Source organism: Dendropsophus ebraccatus, chromosome 6 (assembly GCF_027789765.1).
Source record: "Dendropsophus ebraccatus isolate aDenEbr1 chromosome 6, aDenEbr1.pat, whole genome shotgun sequence".
NCBI classification, from domain to species: Eukaryota; Metazoa; Chordata; class Amphibia; order Anura; family Hylidae; genus Dendropsophus; species Dendropsophus ebraccatus.
In genome coordinates, this window is record NC_091459.1 from 15287748 (window position 1) to 15303967 (window position 16220).

The window sequence follows — 16220 nt, forward strand, 5'->3', positions numbered from 1 at the left end:
TGGGAAAGGGAAACTCTCTTAAATTACAACTCCCACGAAAAATTTTTTTGGCTTATTTAACACACATTACAAAGTTATATAACTTTGTAATGTGGATAAATACCCAGTCTGGCCCCCTTCCCCCACTTTAGGACCCCTGACCCCCCGCCCCGGAAGTTAAAGAAATTATACATTACCAATTACGGTCGTCACTGTCCTCTTCTCCCGGGCGCCATCTTGTGAGGACGACGTCAGAGCCGGGGGCGGTCCGGGTCTTCTTCCTCCTCGGCGTCTTCATAGAAAGTGAATGGGAGAGAAAAGGCTGCTGGTGAACAAGCGCACTGGCAGCCTTTTCTCTCCCATGGACCCGGAAGTGAGAGACATCACTGGACTGCGGCAAGACGTGACGGAGAGGCGGGCGGCGGGCGAATCGAGTGGCGATCGACCCCGGAGGGATGGTGAGTATGGTGTCTGTGTGTGTCTTTTTTTTTTTTTGGGGGGGGGGGGTCCCATGGGAGTTGTCCTTTAAAGTTATTCACAAGGCACTTGTAAACATCACTTGGAATCAGCGTCCATTAGGGTTGAGAGTACACCCAGACTACAACTATTAATAGTCACTTGACACAGCGTCCATATTAAAGTTTTCCTGCAAACAAAAGAGTCTGGTGACTGCCGTAGTGGTGAGAATATAATATAAGACTTCTGTCACTGTTACGGCCCTATTACACTAAACAATTATCGGTCTTACTTGGCTCATTACCGACCATTCAGGATAATAGCATACGATGAAAGGCAACAATCAGCCGACATGTATGTCGGCTAATTGTGGTCCTCCAACATGTTGAAAGATCAGCGATGGTCTGCAGTATGTTGCTCCTTGTAGTCAGCCACTAATAGTTTTTGAAAGCTGCTCAGGAAAGCATGACTGCCTCCGTGGAACCGCTGCACGCTCATCGCATAATTGCCCCAGTGGGACAGCTGCACGCTCATTGCATGACGGCTTCTGTGGGACTGCTGCACCTTGGTTGCAGTTGTGTCTGTGCTCCTCGTTGCCTCCCAGTATGATGGCACTGAATCCACTGGAACTGGCTGCGGACCCCAGCTGGACTCCCTGTAGTTTCCTTGTAGCTGGGCAGTCGTGGGAACTAATCCACTTTCTATGGCTGCATATACTCCCTATCCTCTTTAGGCCACCCCCAGAAGTACTTGTGGATGCCAGGCCTCCTCATTCTGCAAAGGACACCCTCGAAGGACTTGTGGATGCCAGGCCTCCTCATCTCATATCGGCCACCCCTGAAAGACTTGTGGATGCCAGGGCTCCTCATCCTGTGTATGCCACCCCTAAAGCACTTGTAAATGCCAGGGTTCCTCATCCTGCACAGGCCACCCCCGAAGAACTTGTGGATGCCAGGCCTCCTCATCCTGCACAGGCCACCCCCGAAGGACTTGTGGATGCCAAGGCTCCTCCTCCTGCACAAGCCACCCCTGAAGCACTTGTGGATGCCAGGGTTCCTCATCCTGCACAGGCCACCCCTGAAGGACTTGTGGATGCCAGGTCTCCTCATCCTGCTCATGCCACCCCTGAAGCACTTGTAGATGCCAGGGTTCCTCATCCTGCTCATGCCACCCCTGAAGCACTTGTAGATGCCAGGGTTCCTCATCCTCCCCAGGCCACCCCGAAGGACTTGTGGATGCCAGGGCTCCTCCTCCTGCACAGGCCACCCCTGAAGCACTTGTAGATGCCAGGGTTCCTCATCCTTCACAGGCCACCCTATAAACACAGACAACCTACAATTAGCCCTTGATAAACAAAATGACAACCGTGTAACAACCTGAAAATCTTTATTAATGCCAATAATTCCCAAATAATCCCATCAAACATATACACAAATGGACAGCGGGTCCCTATGATTTCAGTGGCTACAGAATTTATCCCGTTTTTGCTGTTTTACTTACTACTTAAAAATAAGAACTTTGCAAAAATTTCTTTATCACTATATTCTAATGCTTATAAAGATTTGTACACAGGGGGAGGGGGACTTATTAAGACTGGCCTTAATTAACCTCATACCATTGCCCAGGCATCTTTTACATTTAGCGGAGCTGTCCATTCACCTGACTCTACACCAGCTCCGTGTTCTAAAACTGACTCTGTTGAGTGTAATTCAGTTAAAGAAACTGCATTAAAGGGATAAACTACATTCTATGCACAACACACAGAGCCCATTCTAGCAAGTGAAAATTCTGTATAACACATACACTCCTGTTTGGGCCATGTAACCTGTATGGATAATAAGGGCTGGAAGTACAACATAGAGCTGGCAGAGAGGTTCACCCACACTGGAAGTAAGAGACACGGGAGAAAACATAAATGACAACATTACTACACAAAGCTAGTGACACCTAGTGGCCCTAGTGACACCGGAACATTTATAAACTAATGGTCCTTTTAGATGGAGCGATAATTCACCCACTCGCAAGATTTTGAATGAACGATGTGTTTCTTATAACGATCAGCGTTTAGACGGAACGATACATCGTACGGAAAAATCGTTTTGCGATCTCTTAAGCCTATCTCACGCATAGGTGAAATCGTTGAAAGACTGTTTACACGGAATATGCTGTTACACAGTTAATATTCTTATTATTGTATATGGATCTTTCTATGACTAGTTATTTGCTGCCACCTAGTGGTCGTTCTTGGTATGTTTTGTTTCCATGTTCCTTTATGGATACACCACCCATTTCCTGTGTATGTATTACCACTTCCTGCTTCTTCTTGGGGTATTTTCCTGCATCATGGCTGCCTGCATCTACCACATGTAACAGGGCTCCTGTATCCTGCATGCTAAGCTAAGGAAAGCATCATCTTTTGACCGCATAATACTAAATCCATTCATTCTGCTGTATTCCTGTTGTTTGATGTACAGAATAAACCAGCTTTTGGATGAAAACAGTGTTGGTGAGTTCAGCTATCTGATAAGGATTGTCCTCAGTGGTTACATCTACTTATACAGGCCAGGCATAGAGGTCTTACAAGGGATAAATCACTACAACAATAATCTGAGTCAGAATAGTCAAAAGATGCATAGAATTCCTCCAGCCTGCTGTGTATATGTGTGTGCCTAATCTGCAATCAAGCTCAGTGCCATCCACCATCTTGAATCACATTGTCGCACAAGCTTACTGCACTTCATGTGAATGATAAAAACTGTTCCTCTACATTGAACTGTGTTACCTCACCTGTCTAAGCTGCTGTTGGTCTTCTTAAAGAGACAGTACCATTTTTTGCATAACAGTAAAAAAATGTCTAGACAAGGCTCTGAACACTTTCTTATTGCCGAACCAATGCAGACACTTCATGCTACTGAACCGGCAGGCCCACAGGGAACAGATCCGGCAGACATTACTGAACAGAGTGTAAAAACCAAACGTACAATAAAACCCACACAGAAACTCAGGGAAAACTATGAAGCCACTACAGATGAGTTCTCCAGAAACCTGTCAGACCTCTGGGACAGAACCTCACACTGTATGTCAGTTTTGTCACACTGTAATGATCAACCAGCCGAATTAATAGACTCTGTAAATCGCCTATGTGTCGCATATGAACGTTACCAGCGACTGTCTGTAAAGTACTCAGCTTTCCTGCAGGACTCTAATATAGAGCATTCTTCAGAAGAACTGACAAGGACCAATGCACTGAATCAACAAAGGGATCTTGAAGTACAAAATGCTAAGTTTAAGGCAGAACTCCGCGTTACTCAACTGCAGGAGACCAGATCTCACAGATCCACCTCAACAAAGCGCACTTCACTGTCCTCTAGATCCTCTCGCTCCAGAAATTCAACATTAAGTGACAAGCTAATAGAAGCCCGCGCTGATGCTGAAGCAAAAAAAGCGCAAAGTGCTTTTACCAGAAAGCAAGCAGAGGTAGAAGCACGCAAAGCAGCTCACCATGCTAAGATGGTAGCTCAGCAAGCAGAGGCAGATTCACAAATAAAGATTCTTCAAATGGAAGGGGAGGAAGCAGCTTCTATTGCAAGATTGAAAGTTCTTGAACAAGCAATGGAACAGAGCACTAATTTGGACTGTCTTATCTCAGCAGAACCAGAAGATCCAGTTGAACGCACCAGTGAATATGTACTAAAGCATAACATTTGTAAAGATACAGAATCATCAACTGTACCTCCTACTAAAGACACTGTACTGACTCTCAACACAGAGACCTCTCAACTCCATATGCCTGAGCCTCTTCAAGGCTACAACACAATTACATCTATGCAGAAAACCACATCAACTCCTGCCAACAATAATGTGACCTTTGGTGACAAGCTGCAACTCAAGCCACAGCCAGCACAAGCCTTAGAGACCAAACCACAGTTAAATGCTCATGCAACATCATTTTACCCTGGTAAAGCTCACCCTACATCACCAGAGAACTTTCACAACCAATGGGTTCCACAAGTGACTTTGGCACCAAAGAGTGAGAAAACAGATTTGAATGATTTTGCCAAGTATATGGTACGCCGTGAGCTCATTAATACTAGTCTACAAAGGTTTGATGACTGTGCAGAGAACTACAGGGCCTGGAGAGCGACCTTCAAGGCTGCTATTGCTGATCTCAACCTTACTACTAAGGAAGAACTTGATCTGCTCATAAAGTGGCTGGGACCAGAATCTGCTGATCGTGTCAAAAGACTGAGAACAGCACATGTTGACCATCCTGATGCAGGTCTTGTTGCTGCATGGACAAGACTTGAGCAAGCTTATGGTAGCTCTGAAGCCATAGAAAGCTCTCTATTCAAAAGACTACAAAACTTCCCAAAATTAGCAAACAAAGACTATCGCAAGCTGCAGGATCTAAGTGACCTCCTTATGGAGCTAGAGTTGGCAAAGACAGATCCACGTCTACCTGGACTAAGCTTCCTGGACACCGCTCATGGTGTCAACCCGGTGGTGTCTAAACTGCCATACAGCCTGCAAGAGAAATGGACACAACAGGGCTCAAAGTACAAAAGAGGCTATAATGTATCCTTTCCTCCATTCTCATACTTTTGCAGGTTCATTAGTGATCAAGCTTGGATGAGAAATGACCCCAGCTTCAGCTTCAGTGAACCCAACGTGCCTGCTTCATCCTCATCATCAAGGTATGATAACACTGCACCTAAACGGAAAGACTTTTATAGAGCAATATCTGTCAAGAGGACAGACATCTCGCCTTCCACTACCTCACCTAGTGATCAGAGCGTTGTGGATAACAAAGATAAAGACCCTAATCGCCAGTGTCCTATTCACAAGAAGCCTCACTCTCTTAAGAAATGTCGAGGGCTTAGGGCAAAGACTCTACAAGAGCGCAGGGAGATTCTACAGAAACTTGGAATATGTTTTAAGTGTTGTTCTTCTTATAGCCATCAAGCTAAAGACTGTAAAGTTGCCATCAAGTGCACAGAATGCAGTAGTGAAAAACATGTTACAGCTATGCATCCTACTCCACTTCCAGACAAACTACAGCAGCCAACTAACTCCCCCTCTGCCTCAAATCATGGCGGGGAGCAACAAAGTCATGCTCCAACCAAAGATAGTGTTTTCTCTTCATGCACAGAAGTCTGTGGAGAAGGCTTGGATCACAAATGCTGTGCCAAGGTATGCCTAGTCAAGATATACCCGAAGGACCATCCTGAGAAAGCTGTTAGAATGTATGCCATAATAGATGAGCAGAGCAACAGATCCCTGGTCAAGCCTAAATTCTTTGAGATCTTTGGCGAAGAAGGTCACGCCACACCGTATACTCTCAGAACCTGTTCTGGTCGCATAGAGACTTTCGGCAGAAGAGTCGATGGGTTCATGGTTTCTCACATCAAGGGGGAAGAGGGCATACCCCTACCAACATTAGTTGAGTGTGACCAGATACCAGATGAAAGGGAAGAAATTCCCACTCCTGAAGCCGCATATCATCATCCTCACTTAAGGCACCTTGTTGATGAGATTCCTGCAATGGATACCAATGCTGAAATTTTGGTCCTCCTAGGAAGAGACATTCTTAGAGTCCATAAAGTACGTGACCAGTGTGATGGACCTGACAACGCCCCTTATGCACAAAGACTTGACCTAGGCTGGGTAATAGTGGGCGATGTATGCTTGGACAGGATGTGTACGTCACCTGAGATCCGCTCCTTCAAAACTTACGTGTTGGGAAATGGACGTGCCTCACACTTTAAACGATGTCCTCACCATTATGAAATAAAAGAGAAGCCTCTTGACATCATCCAAGTACGGCATGTTACTTCTGTCCTTTGTGATGACAATCTAGGTGCTGGAGTGTTTAGTACTACAAGTGATGACAACAAAATAGCCTTGTCAATTGAAGACAAAGAGTTCATCAAAATAATGGACAAAGAATTCTTCCAGGATGAGTCTAACAGCTGGGTTGCGCCATTACCAGTTCGTGCTGCAAGGGCCAAACTCCCAAGCAATCGTGAACAGGCTATATCCAGATTCACTTCAACGAACACTAAAGAACAGACCTGAAATGAAGGACCATTTCATTGCTTTTATGAAAAGGATCTTTGACAATGATCATGCGGAACCTGCACCACCGCTTCAAGAACACGAAGAGTGCTGGTACCTGCCCTTCTTCGGAGTGTATCACCCCCGCAAGCCTAAACAAATCAGGGTAGTATTTGATTCCAGTGCCAAGCATCAAGGTGTATCCTTGAACGATGTTCTTCTCACGGGCCCAAATCTAACCAACAACCTTGTAGGTGTACTTATGAGGTTTAGAAGAGAGCCAGTTGCAATAATTGCCGACATTGGGCAAATGTTTCATTGCTTCATTGTACGTGAAGACCATAGGAACTTCCTAAGGTTTCTGTGGCACCGAAACAACAACATGGACAATGAGATCATGGAATATCGTATGAAAGTACATGTTTTTGGGAATAATCCCTCACCCGCTGTTGCAACATATGGTTTAAGAAGGACTGCCCTTGATGGAGAAAAGGAGTATGGTGTGGATGCTCGACACTTCGTTGAGAGAGACTTTTATGTTGACGATGGGCTTAAGTCTTTACCTACAGATGAAGAAGCCATAGACCTGCTCCAAAGGACACAAGGTATGCTCTCTGAGGCTAACCTCAGACTACACAAGATTGCCTCAAATAGTGTTGCCGTTATGAAGGCCTTTCAACCTGATGATCATGCAACAGGGTTTAAAGATCTAAGCCTGGGGATGGACATGCCACCTGAACAGCGAAGTCTAGGCCTACGGTGGGACTTATCAAAGGATACCTTCGGCTTTCAAGTCAACTTTGCAGATAAGCCATTTACCAAGCGTGGTGTTCTGTCAGTAGTGAACAGCTTGTACGATCCAATGGGATTTGTGGCTCCCATCACTGTACAAGGCAAATCCTTGCTTAGGCAGTTCTCAGAGACTGTTAAAGATTGGGACGCTCCACTGCCAGCAGACAAGCTCTCCAAGTGGGAGTCCTGGAAACAATCTCTACGTGCCTTAGATGGAATCCGTATACCACGCTGCTACACTTCAGCTTCACTTTCTACAAGTCAGAGAAAGGAGCTTCACATCTTCTCAGATGCATCTACTGAGGCCATAGCAGCTGTTGCCTACCTCAAGGTAAAAGACTCTTCTAATCGTACCCACATAGGGTTTCTGTTTGGGAAAGCTAAGTTAGCACCTAAGCCAGAACACACTATCCCTAGGCTTGAACTTTGTGGGACCATTCTAGCTGTAGAAATTGCAGATTTCATACTACGTGAGCTGGACATTCTGATAGATGACATCAAGTTCTACACAGATAGCAAGGTTGTTCTAGGCTACATATACAACCAGACTAAACGTTTCTATGTGTATGTCAGCAACCGTGTTGAAAGAATCAGGAAGTCATCTAAACCTGAACAATGGCATTATGTTCCATCTGAAATGAATCCTGCAGATCATGCAACTAGACCAGTGTCTGCAAGCGCCTTTGCTAATTCTTCTTGGATATCAGGTCCTGAATTCCTGCTGGATCAGTCAGAAGAAACGCCAGCTGAAATCTTCAGTATTCTAGAACCTGACAAAGATCCAGAGATTCGTCCGGAAGTGAAAACCCTCATCACCCGAACTAAACAAAGACTTGTCTTGGACGGTAAGCGATTTGAACGTTTTTCCAAGTGGATAAGGCTTGTCCGCATCATTGCAAGGTTAGTCCACATTGCATACGGCTTTCACACAAAGCCCACTGATGTTCAATGTCAAGGTTGGCACATGTGTCAAAAGCTTCTATCTGGAAAGGACATTGCTGGAAGTGAAATGGTTATTATACGTATTGTACAACAGGATGTCTTTGGTTCAGAAATCAAATGTATACATGACAAGAGGGACATTCCAAAAAACAGTCCAATTGCTAAACTGAACCCATTCATTGACAATTATGGCATGTTAAGAGTCGGTGGACGTTTAAATAAGGCCGAGTTGAGAGAAGAAGAACAGAATCCTCTCATTATACCTGCTCGCCATCACATTACCACTCTGCTCATAAGGCACTACCATGAAAGGGTTAAGCACCAAGGTAGACACTTCACAGAGGGTGCCATAAGAGCCGCAGGCCTTTGGATTATAGGAGCAAAAAGACAAATTACAGTTATACTGCACAGCTGTGTTCACTGCCGTAAACTAAGAGGTAGACATCAGCAACAGCAAATGTCAGATCTGCCAGCTGACAGGACAAGTACTGACCCACCCTTCACTCATGTTGGTCTGGATGTCTTTGGACCATGGATGATAACAGCCCGCAGAACTCGAGGTGGTCAAGCAAATAGCAAACGATGGGCAGTGCTGTTCACTTGTATGAGTGTGCGAGCAGTACACATTGAAGTAATAGAATCTATGGACGCTTCAAGCTTCATTAATGCATTAAGAAGATTTCTGGCCATCAGAGGACCTGTCAAGACACTAAGATCGGACTGTGGGACTAATTTCGTCGGAGCCTGTCGAGAGTTACAGATCAACTCTAGACCAATCCAAGACTTCATGGCTGAGAAAGGTTGTACATGGATTTTCAATCCTCCTCATTCTTCCCATATGGGCGGCTCATGGGAGAGAATGATAGGCGTTACACGTAAAATACTGGACTCTATGTTTATGGACTCCAATTTCACAAGACTTACCCACGAGGTTCTAACTACCTTCATGGCAGAGGCTTCTGCTATCATTAATTCCAGACCTCTTGTTCCAGTGTCAACAGATCCAGAGAACCCAGCTATCCTTACTCCAGCTGCTCTACTTACCCAGAAGCTTGGGTCCATTCCTGTTCCACCTGGAGACTTTAAATCAGGAAATCTGTGCTATTACCAGTGGAAGAGAGTACAACACCTAGCCGACTGCTTCTGGAATCGTTGGAAGATGGAATATCTTTCTACTCTGCAAGGACGGAGGAAATGGCAACGCCTGAACCCTAACATTAAGGTTGGAGATCTTGTTCTACTCAAGGATCAACAAGCCGCAAGAATCGAGTGGCCTATGGGACTTATTATAGAGAGCATTCCTAGTGATGACGGTAAGGTACGCAAGGTGGAGGTAAGAGTTGCAAGACAAGGGACTGTAAAGACTTTTATCAGGCCTATCACGGAACTTATCTTGCTCTTGCCCTGTGGAGAATGAACTTGAGTATGCTGCTGGATCCTACCTTTGACTTGAATTCCCATAATTGTTGCATTATTTGCATGTTCTTTTTTTGTCTTTCAGGTTCAAGACATCTAAGCAAATTGCACTGTTGTTTATTTGCGATTGTATAACTACCGTTATGGTGTAAATAGTGACATTTGCACGCCAGACGGGGAGTATGCTGTTACACAGTTAATATTCTTATTATTGTATATGGATCTTTCTATGACTAGTTATTTGCTGCCACCTAGTGGTCGTTCTTGGTATGTTTTGTTTCCATGTTCCTTTATGGATACACCACCCATTTCCTGTGTATGTATTACCACTTCCTGCTTCTTCTTGGGGTATTTTCCTGCATCATGGCTGCCTGCATCTACCACATGTAACAGGGCTCCTGTATCCTGCATGCTAAGCTAAGGAAAGCATCATCTTTTGACCGCATAATACTAAATCCATTCATTCTGCTGTATTCCTGTTGTTTGATGTACAGAATAAACCAGCTTTTGGATGAAAACAGTGTTGGTGAGTTCAGCTATCTGATAAGGATTGTCCTCAGTGGTTACATCTACTTATACAGGCCAGGCATAGAGGTCTTACAAGGGATAAATCACTACAACAATAATCTGAGTCAGAATACGGAACGATCTGCGAAATTTTTGCGAACGATCAACGACGATTTGAGAACATGTTGAAAGATCAAAATGAACGATTTCTCGCTCGTCGCTTGATCGTCCGCTGTGTTTACACAGAACGATTATCGCTCAAATGCGATCGTTATCGTGCAAATTCGAACGATAATCGTTCCGTCTAAAAGCACCATAAGGGCCCTATTCCACCGGACGATTAACGTTCGCATAATCGTTAGCGATTAACGATCTCAAACGACCGCTATTGCGAAAGGCCTGAAAACGTTCACTCATTTCCATGGAACGATAATCGTTACTTATGATCGTATTTGCGATCGTTTTTTTTCTTCGCTATTTCTTCGCTATTGCGTTCGTATCTACTGCGGACGACCGAACGACGTCTTATTCAATGCAAACGATTTGCGAACGAGCAACGATAAAAATAGGTCCAGGTCTTATAAAGCGATCAACGATTTCTCGTTTGGTCGTTAATCATTAACTGCATTTCAACAGGACGATTATCATTTAGATTCGAACGATTTAACGATAATCTGAACGATAATCGTCAGGTGGAATAGGGCCCTAAGACAATGGTATTCATTTAATTTCTAAGAAAAACTCAGGTAAGCATTAAGCTATTGTTGTTTGTCACTCAGGGATCTCAGGTTTAGGCCTCATTTGCTGTGACTTTTGGTTCCTCACCACAATGCTCTTTCCGCCTGGCAGGTTTCTCTCCACTCACCGAGTCAACTTTCGTCTAAGAACCTAGACTGAGATCACCTGTCCTCTGTCTAAACTTTCTTTTTTACACATATATTAATTTGAAGTCCCCCTGAGGGAGTTTTAATACAACTGCACTGATCTCTCATAGAGATCAGTGCAGTATACGTATACAGCACTGATCCGTCTAAATCAACAGGGATGTGAAATAAAAAAAAAAAAAAGAGAGACCAAACACAAGTCACAGCCAGTACAGAGTGTCACAGCTCAATTACATGACTGCCTTTTCTGTGAACGCAGATGACCGGGACTTCCTGTGTTTGATTTCTTTTTCTTTTTTGATTTTTTATTTCTAACCAGCACAAGACTAAAAAGCTTCAGGAGACTGGACCTTGATACAAGTAAGTATAGCTGTTATATAGCAGCCTTCAGGAGACTGAAGCTGAATACAAGTAGGTATAGCTGTTATATAGCAGCCTTCAGGAGACTGGACCTGTATACAAGTAAGTATAACTGTTATATAGATGCCTTCAGGAGACTGGGCCTGGATACAGTAAAGTATAGCTGTTATATAGCTTCCTTTAGGAGACTGGGCCTGGATACAGTAAGTATAGCTGTCTTCAGGAGACTGGACCTGAATACAAGTAAGTATAGCTGTTATATAGCTGTCTTCAGGAGACTGGACCTGAATACAAGTAAGTATAGCTGTTATATAGCTGTCTTCAGGAGACTGGACCTGGATACAAGTAAGTAAAGCTCCATTATATAGCAGCCTTCAGGAGACTGGAGCTAGGTACAAGTATTGCTATTATATAGCTGCCTTCGGGAGACTGAACCTAGATATAAGTAAGTATAGCTGTTATATAGCAGCCCTCAAAAGACTGAACCTAAATACAAATAAGTATAGCTGTTATATAGCTGCCTTCAGGAGACTGGACCTGGATACAAGTAAGTATAGCTGTCATATAGCTGGCTTCAGGAGACTGGCCCTGGATACAAAAAGTATAGCTGCCTTCAGGAAACTGGACCTGGATACAGTAAGTATAGCTGTCCAGGAGACTAGACCTTGATTTCCGGTAAGTACAGCTTTGTTGTAAAACATGATTAAAAAAATAAATAAAAATAATATATATATATACACACACACACACACACATATACAGTATATATATATAATGTAAATTACATACGTGCTTTATATCAAATCTACTGCTGATTTAGATTTTATAAAGTTATAACAACAGGAAATACATATGTCACTAGGTGATGTAATATTAGGCATCTATCACAAATTCTATCTAACATATACATCTGAACTATTCTCAGGACAGTACAGGCTCAACATAAACTCAAAACCTGATGCGAAGAGGCCCTACACTGTGCATGATAGAAAACTCTGTTATCAAGTGTAAACGTATTCAGCAAGTCAACAAATCCTTTAATCCTATTTTTATCCACAATCTGAAAAAGGCTGAACAGTACCTTTTTATACGAAAATGACTCCGTTTCCAGTGAATTAGGGTGTTCCCATCTACCAGCAGTCCAAAAACTGAAGGAAAAATATCCTAACAGGGTTGTTTGTTTTTTATACTCTCATTTCATAGGAATCCTTGCGTCATACTTCCTAATGACCTAAGTGTCACATCTACTGCAACTATGGTAGTGGATGTAGATTCTGTATGTATGTCGTATGGAATACAAATATTGTACATTTTACACATATACAAAGGGAAAATTGTGTAAAATACTATTTGTAGTGTTTATTTTAATTAGTACATCTCTTAGGGTCAATTTACACAGAAAGATTATCTGACAGATTATCTGCCAAAGATTTGAAGCCAAAGCCAGGAATGGATTTAAAGAGGAGAAATCTCAGGCTTTCCTTTATGACCTGATCTCTGCGTATAGTCTGTTTCTGGCTTTGGCTTCAAATCTTTGGCAGATAATCTGTCAGATAATCTTTCTGTGTAAATGGATCCTAACACATATTAAGGCTATGTTCACACTACGTAGGTTTCATAATAATCATGGCCGTTGTTGCAGATTTGCAACAACGGCCATGATTATTATGAAACCTACGTAGTGCTGTCATCTATAGAATTCCAGCCGGAGTGTATACACATAGTATACACTCCGCCCGGGATTGCTAGCGGCGCTGCAAAAACCTGACATGACAGTTTTCTGCGGCCGCTATTCATTGAATAGCGGCTGCAGAAAACCTGTCAGTGCACACAATAGAGCGTGTGGCTCTGGCCGCATGCTCCATTGTGTGCAGGGCGAACTGGGATGCGGGTGCACACTGATGCGCCCACATACCAATTCATCAGGCGTGAAGACTACCGGCCCGGATGATCTTCTCTGACACCGGCCATTCTGTGACCCAGCTACGTCACAGAACGGCTGGTGTCTTACAAAGAGTTAAAATATTTGTGCAAATACATTTATTTGGCAAACTTGCCTCCTTCTTCTGATATGCCGATCTTTCCATCCCATTGTTTACAACTCGTTGTCTAGGTTACAGACCACCACTCTGCTCTAAAAGCAGTGGCTGACTATATATAGATAGATTGTGGATGTACAGTATAGAGCAGTGCTTCTCAATTCCAATCCTCACCAGGTTCAGCGCATCAAGTATTATCAGGTGTTCTTTGTATGGGATATCCTCAAAACATGAGGACTGGAATTGAGAAGCAATGGTATAGAGATGATGGGGGAGATTTAAGGTGTGTTTACACAGAGAGATTTATCTGATAGATTTTTAAAGCCAAAACCAGGAACAGACTAAAAAAAGGGAACAGGTCATAAAGCAAAGACTGAGATTTATCTTCTTCTCAAATCCATTCCTTGCTTTGGCTTCAAAGATCTGTCAGATAAATGTCTGTGTAAACGCACCATAATTAAACATGGTGTAAAGTAAAACTGGCCCAGTTGCCCCTAGCAACCAATCAGATTCCACCTTTAATTTTCTGTGAGAAATGAGAGGTGGAATCTGATTGGTTGCTAGGGGCAACTGGGCCAGTTTCACTTTACACCATGTTTGATAAATCTCCCCCATAATATATATATATTAGGGATGGTCCGACTCTGCCGAGGTTCGGGTTCGTATGAACCCGAACGCTCGGCATCAGATTCCTGCTGTCTACCGACTCCGTGCAGCGGGTGGATACAGCGGGAGGACCACCTGGAAAACTGGGATACAGCCTATGGTTATGGCTGTATCCCAGTTTTCCAGGCGGTCCTCCCGCTGTATCCACCCCTTCCACAGAGCCAGCAATGCAGCGGGAATCATTTCCGAGGGTTCGGGTTCGTACGAACCCGACCCGAACCAGGTTCGGACCATCCCTAATATATATATATATGTGTGTGTGTGTGTGTGTGTGTGTGTGTATATTATATCCATACCACTGCATGTAGGGCAAAGTTGTGGTCAGTAACCCAGACATTGAGCTGACAACAAGGACAGGGAAGCAAGCAAGTTTGCTAAATGAATGTATCTGCACAAATATTATACTTGACAAACCCCACAAGTTTAACCATTTAAGTTAGTTGAGATGGGAATACCCCTACCCCCCCATGTATTAAGATCCACCTCAAGAATCCTGGCTCAAAACGGCAACACAATCGGTAATAATATTGCATTATCAGGACATCCCTGGATATTCCAATACAACCTACAGAGGTCATGTGTACAGCATTACCAGATTTTCTAGTTAGTCTGAGAAGCTGAGGTCTGACACTCTTCATTGTGTAGTAGCAGCATTGCCTTTTCCACTTGCTTCATCTCCTTTATCTTTATTAGCTGTGTGATAAGGAGGCTCCAGGACGGCCAGGACTTCCTATTCTCTAACAGGTTTATTGGTTTACAATTAGATGTCCTTCTCTGCCCTTGTATATCTTTATGGAACCTGGAAATATTGCTTCCTCCGAGGCTGCTTTATATAACACTTCCTAGATCTGAATGAATGAAATCTTCTCATTGAATAATTTGTTCTGTATAAAGTTGAATGTGCTGGTTACGAAATGACACAAAAGTCATTACATGTATTAACCAATGGAGGCCTGGATTTGGAGTCACACACAAAATTAAAGTGGAAAAATACACTCCAGGCTGATCCAACTTTGATGTAATGTCTTTAAAACAAGTAAAAATGTGGCTGAGTGACCTCCACGTGCCTGTATAACCTCTCTACAACGCCTGGGCATGCTCCTGATGAATAGAGATGATCGAACAGCGGAAAATCTTAGGTTCTATAGAACTTGAACCTTGTCGAACCTTCCGCATTTGATTCCCGATGCCTTCCCGGTCCTTGGGGAAGTAAGAGACAACCCAGGTACCGTCTGGAATTTCGTGATTCAGCCTAGGTAATAGGCCGTATCCTGGAATTCTAGGCGGTACCCGGGCTGTCTCCTCCTTCCCCACGGACCAGGAAGGCATCAGGAATAAAATGTGGAAGGTTCGACAAGGTTCGAGTTCTATAGAACCTAAGATTTTCCACTGTTCGATCATCTCTACTGATGAGGTGGCGGATGGTCTCCTGAGAGATCTCCTCCCAGACCAACTCCTTAACAGTCTGTGCTGCAACGTGCCGTTGGTGGATGGAGCGAGACATGATGTCCCAGATGTCTCAATGGGATTCAGGTCTGGGGAATGGACGGTCAGTCCATAGCTTCACTGCCTCCATCTTGTAGGAACTGCTAACACACTCGAACCACATGAGGTCCAGCATTGTCCTGCATTAGGAGGAACCCAGGGCCAACTGCACCAGCATATGGTCTCACAAGGGGTCTAAGGATCTCATCTCGCCACCTAATGGCTGTCAGGCTACCTCTGGCAGCACATGGAGGGCTGTGCGGCCCTCCAAATAAATGCCATCCCACACCATTACTGACCCACTGCCAAACTGTCAGGCTGAAGGATGTTTCAGGCAGCAAATCGCTCTCCATGGCGTCTCCAGACTCACATCTGTCACATATTCTCAGTGTAAACACGCTCCCATCTGTGAAGAGCACAGGGCGCCAATCCTGGTGTTCTCTGGCAAGTGCCAAGCGTCCTCCACGGTGTTGGGCTGTGAGCCACAACCTCTATCTGTGGACATCAGGCCCTCATACCATCCTCATGGAGTCAATTTCTAACCATTTTTGCACATTTATGGCCAGCTGGAGGTCATTTTGCAGGGCTCTGGCAGTGATCCTCCTGTTCCTCCTTGCACAAAGGCGGAGGTAGCGGTCCT

General features: G+C 44.1%; 1 protein-coding gene across 1 annotated transcript; it reads left to right on the forward strand.

Annotated features, from left to right (window-relative positions):
• Positions 1–6511: 6511 nt before the first annotated feature.
• On the forward strand, positions 6512–9651 carry LOC138795175 (uncharacterized). Its single transcript, XM_069974167.1, has 2 exons — positions 6512–8126; positions 9216–9651. The coding sequence occupies exons 1-2, from the start codon at positions 6512–6514 to the stop codon at positions 9638–9640; spliced, it is 2040 nt and encodes a 679-aa protein (XP_069830268.1). The 3' UTR covers positions 9641–9651.
• The last annotated feature ends 6569 nt before the right edge of the window (positions 9652–16220 follow it).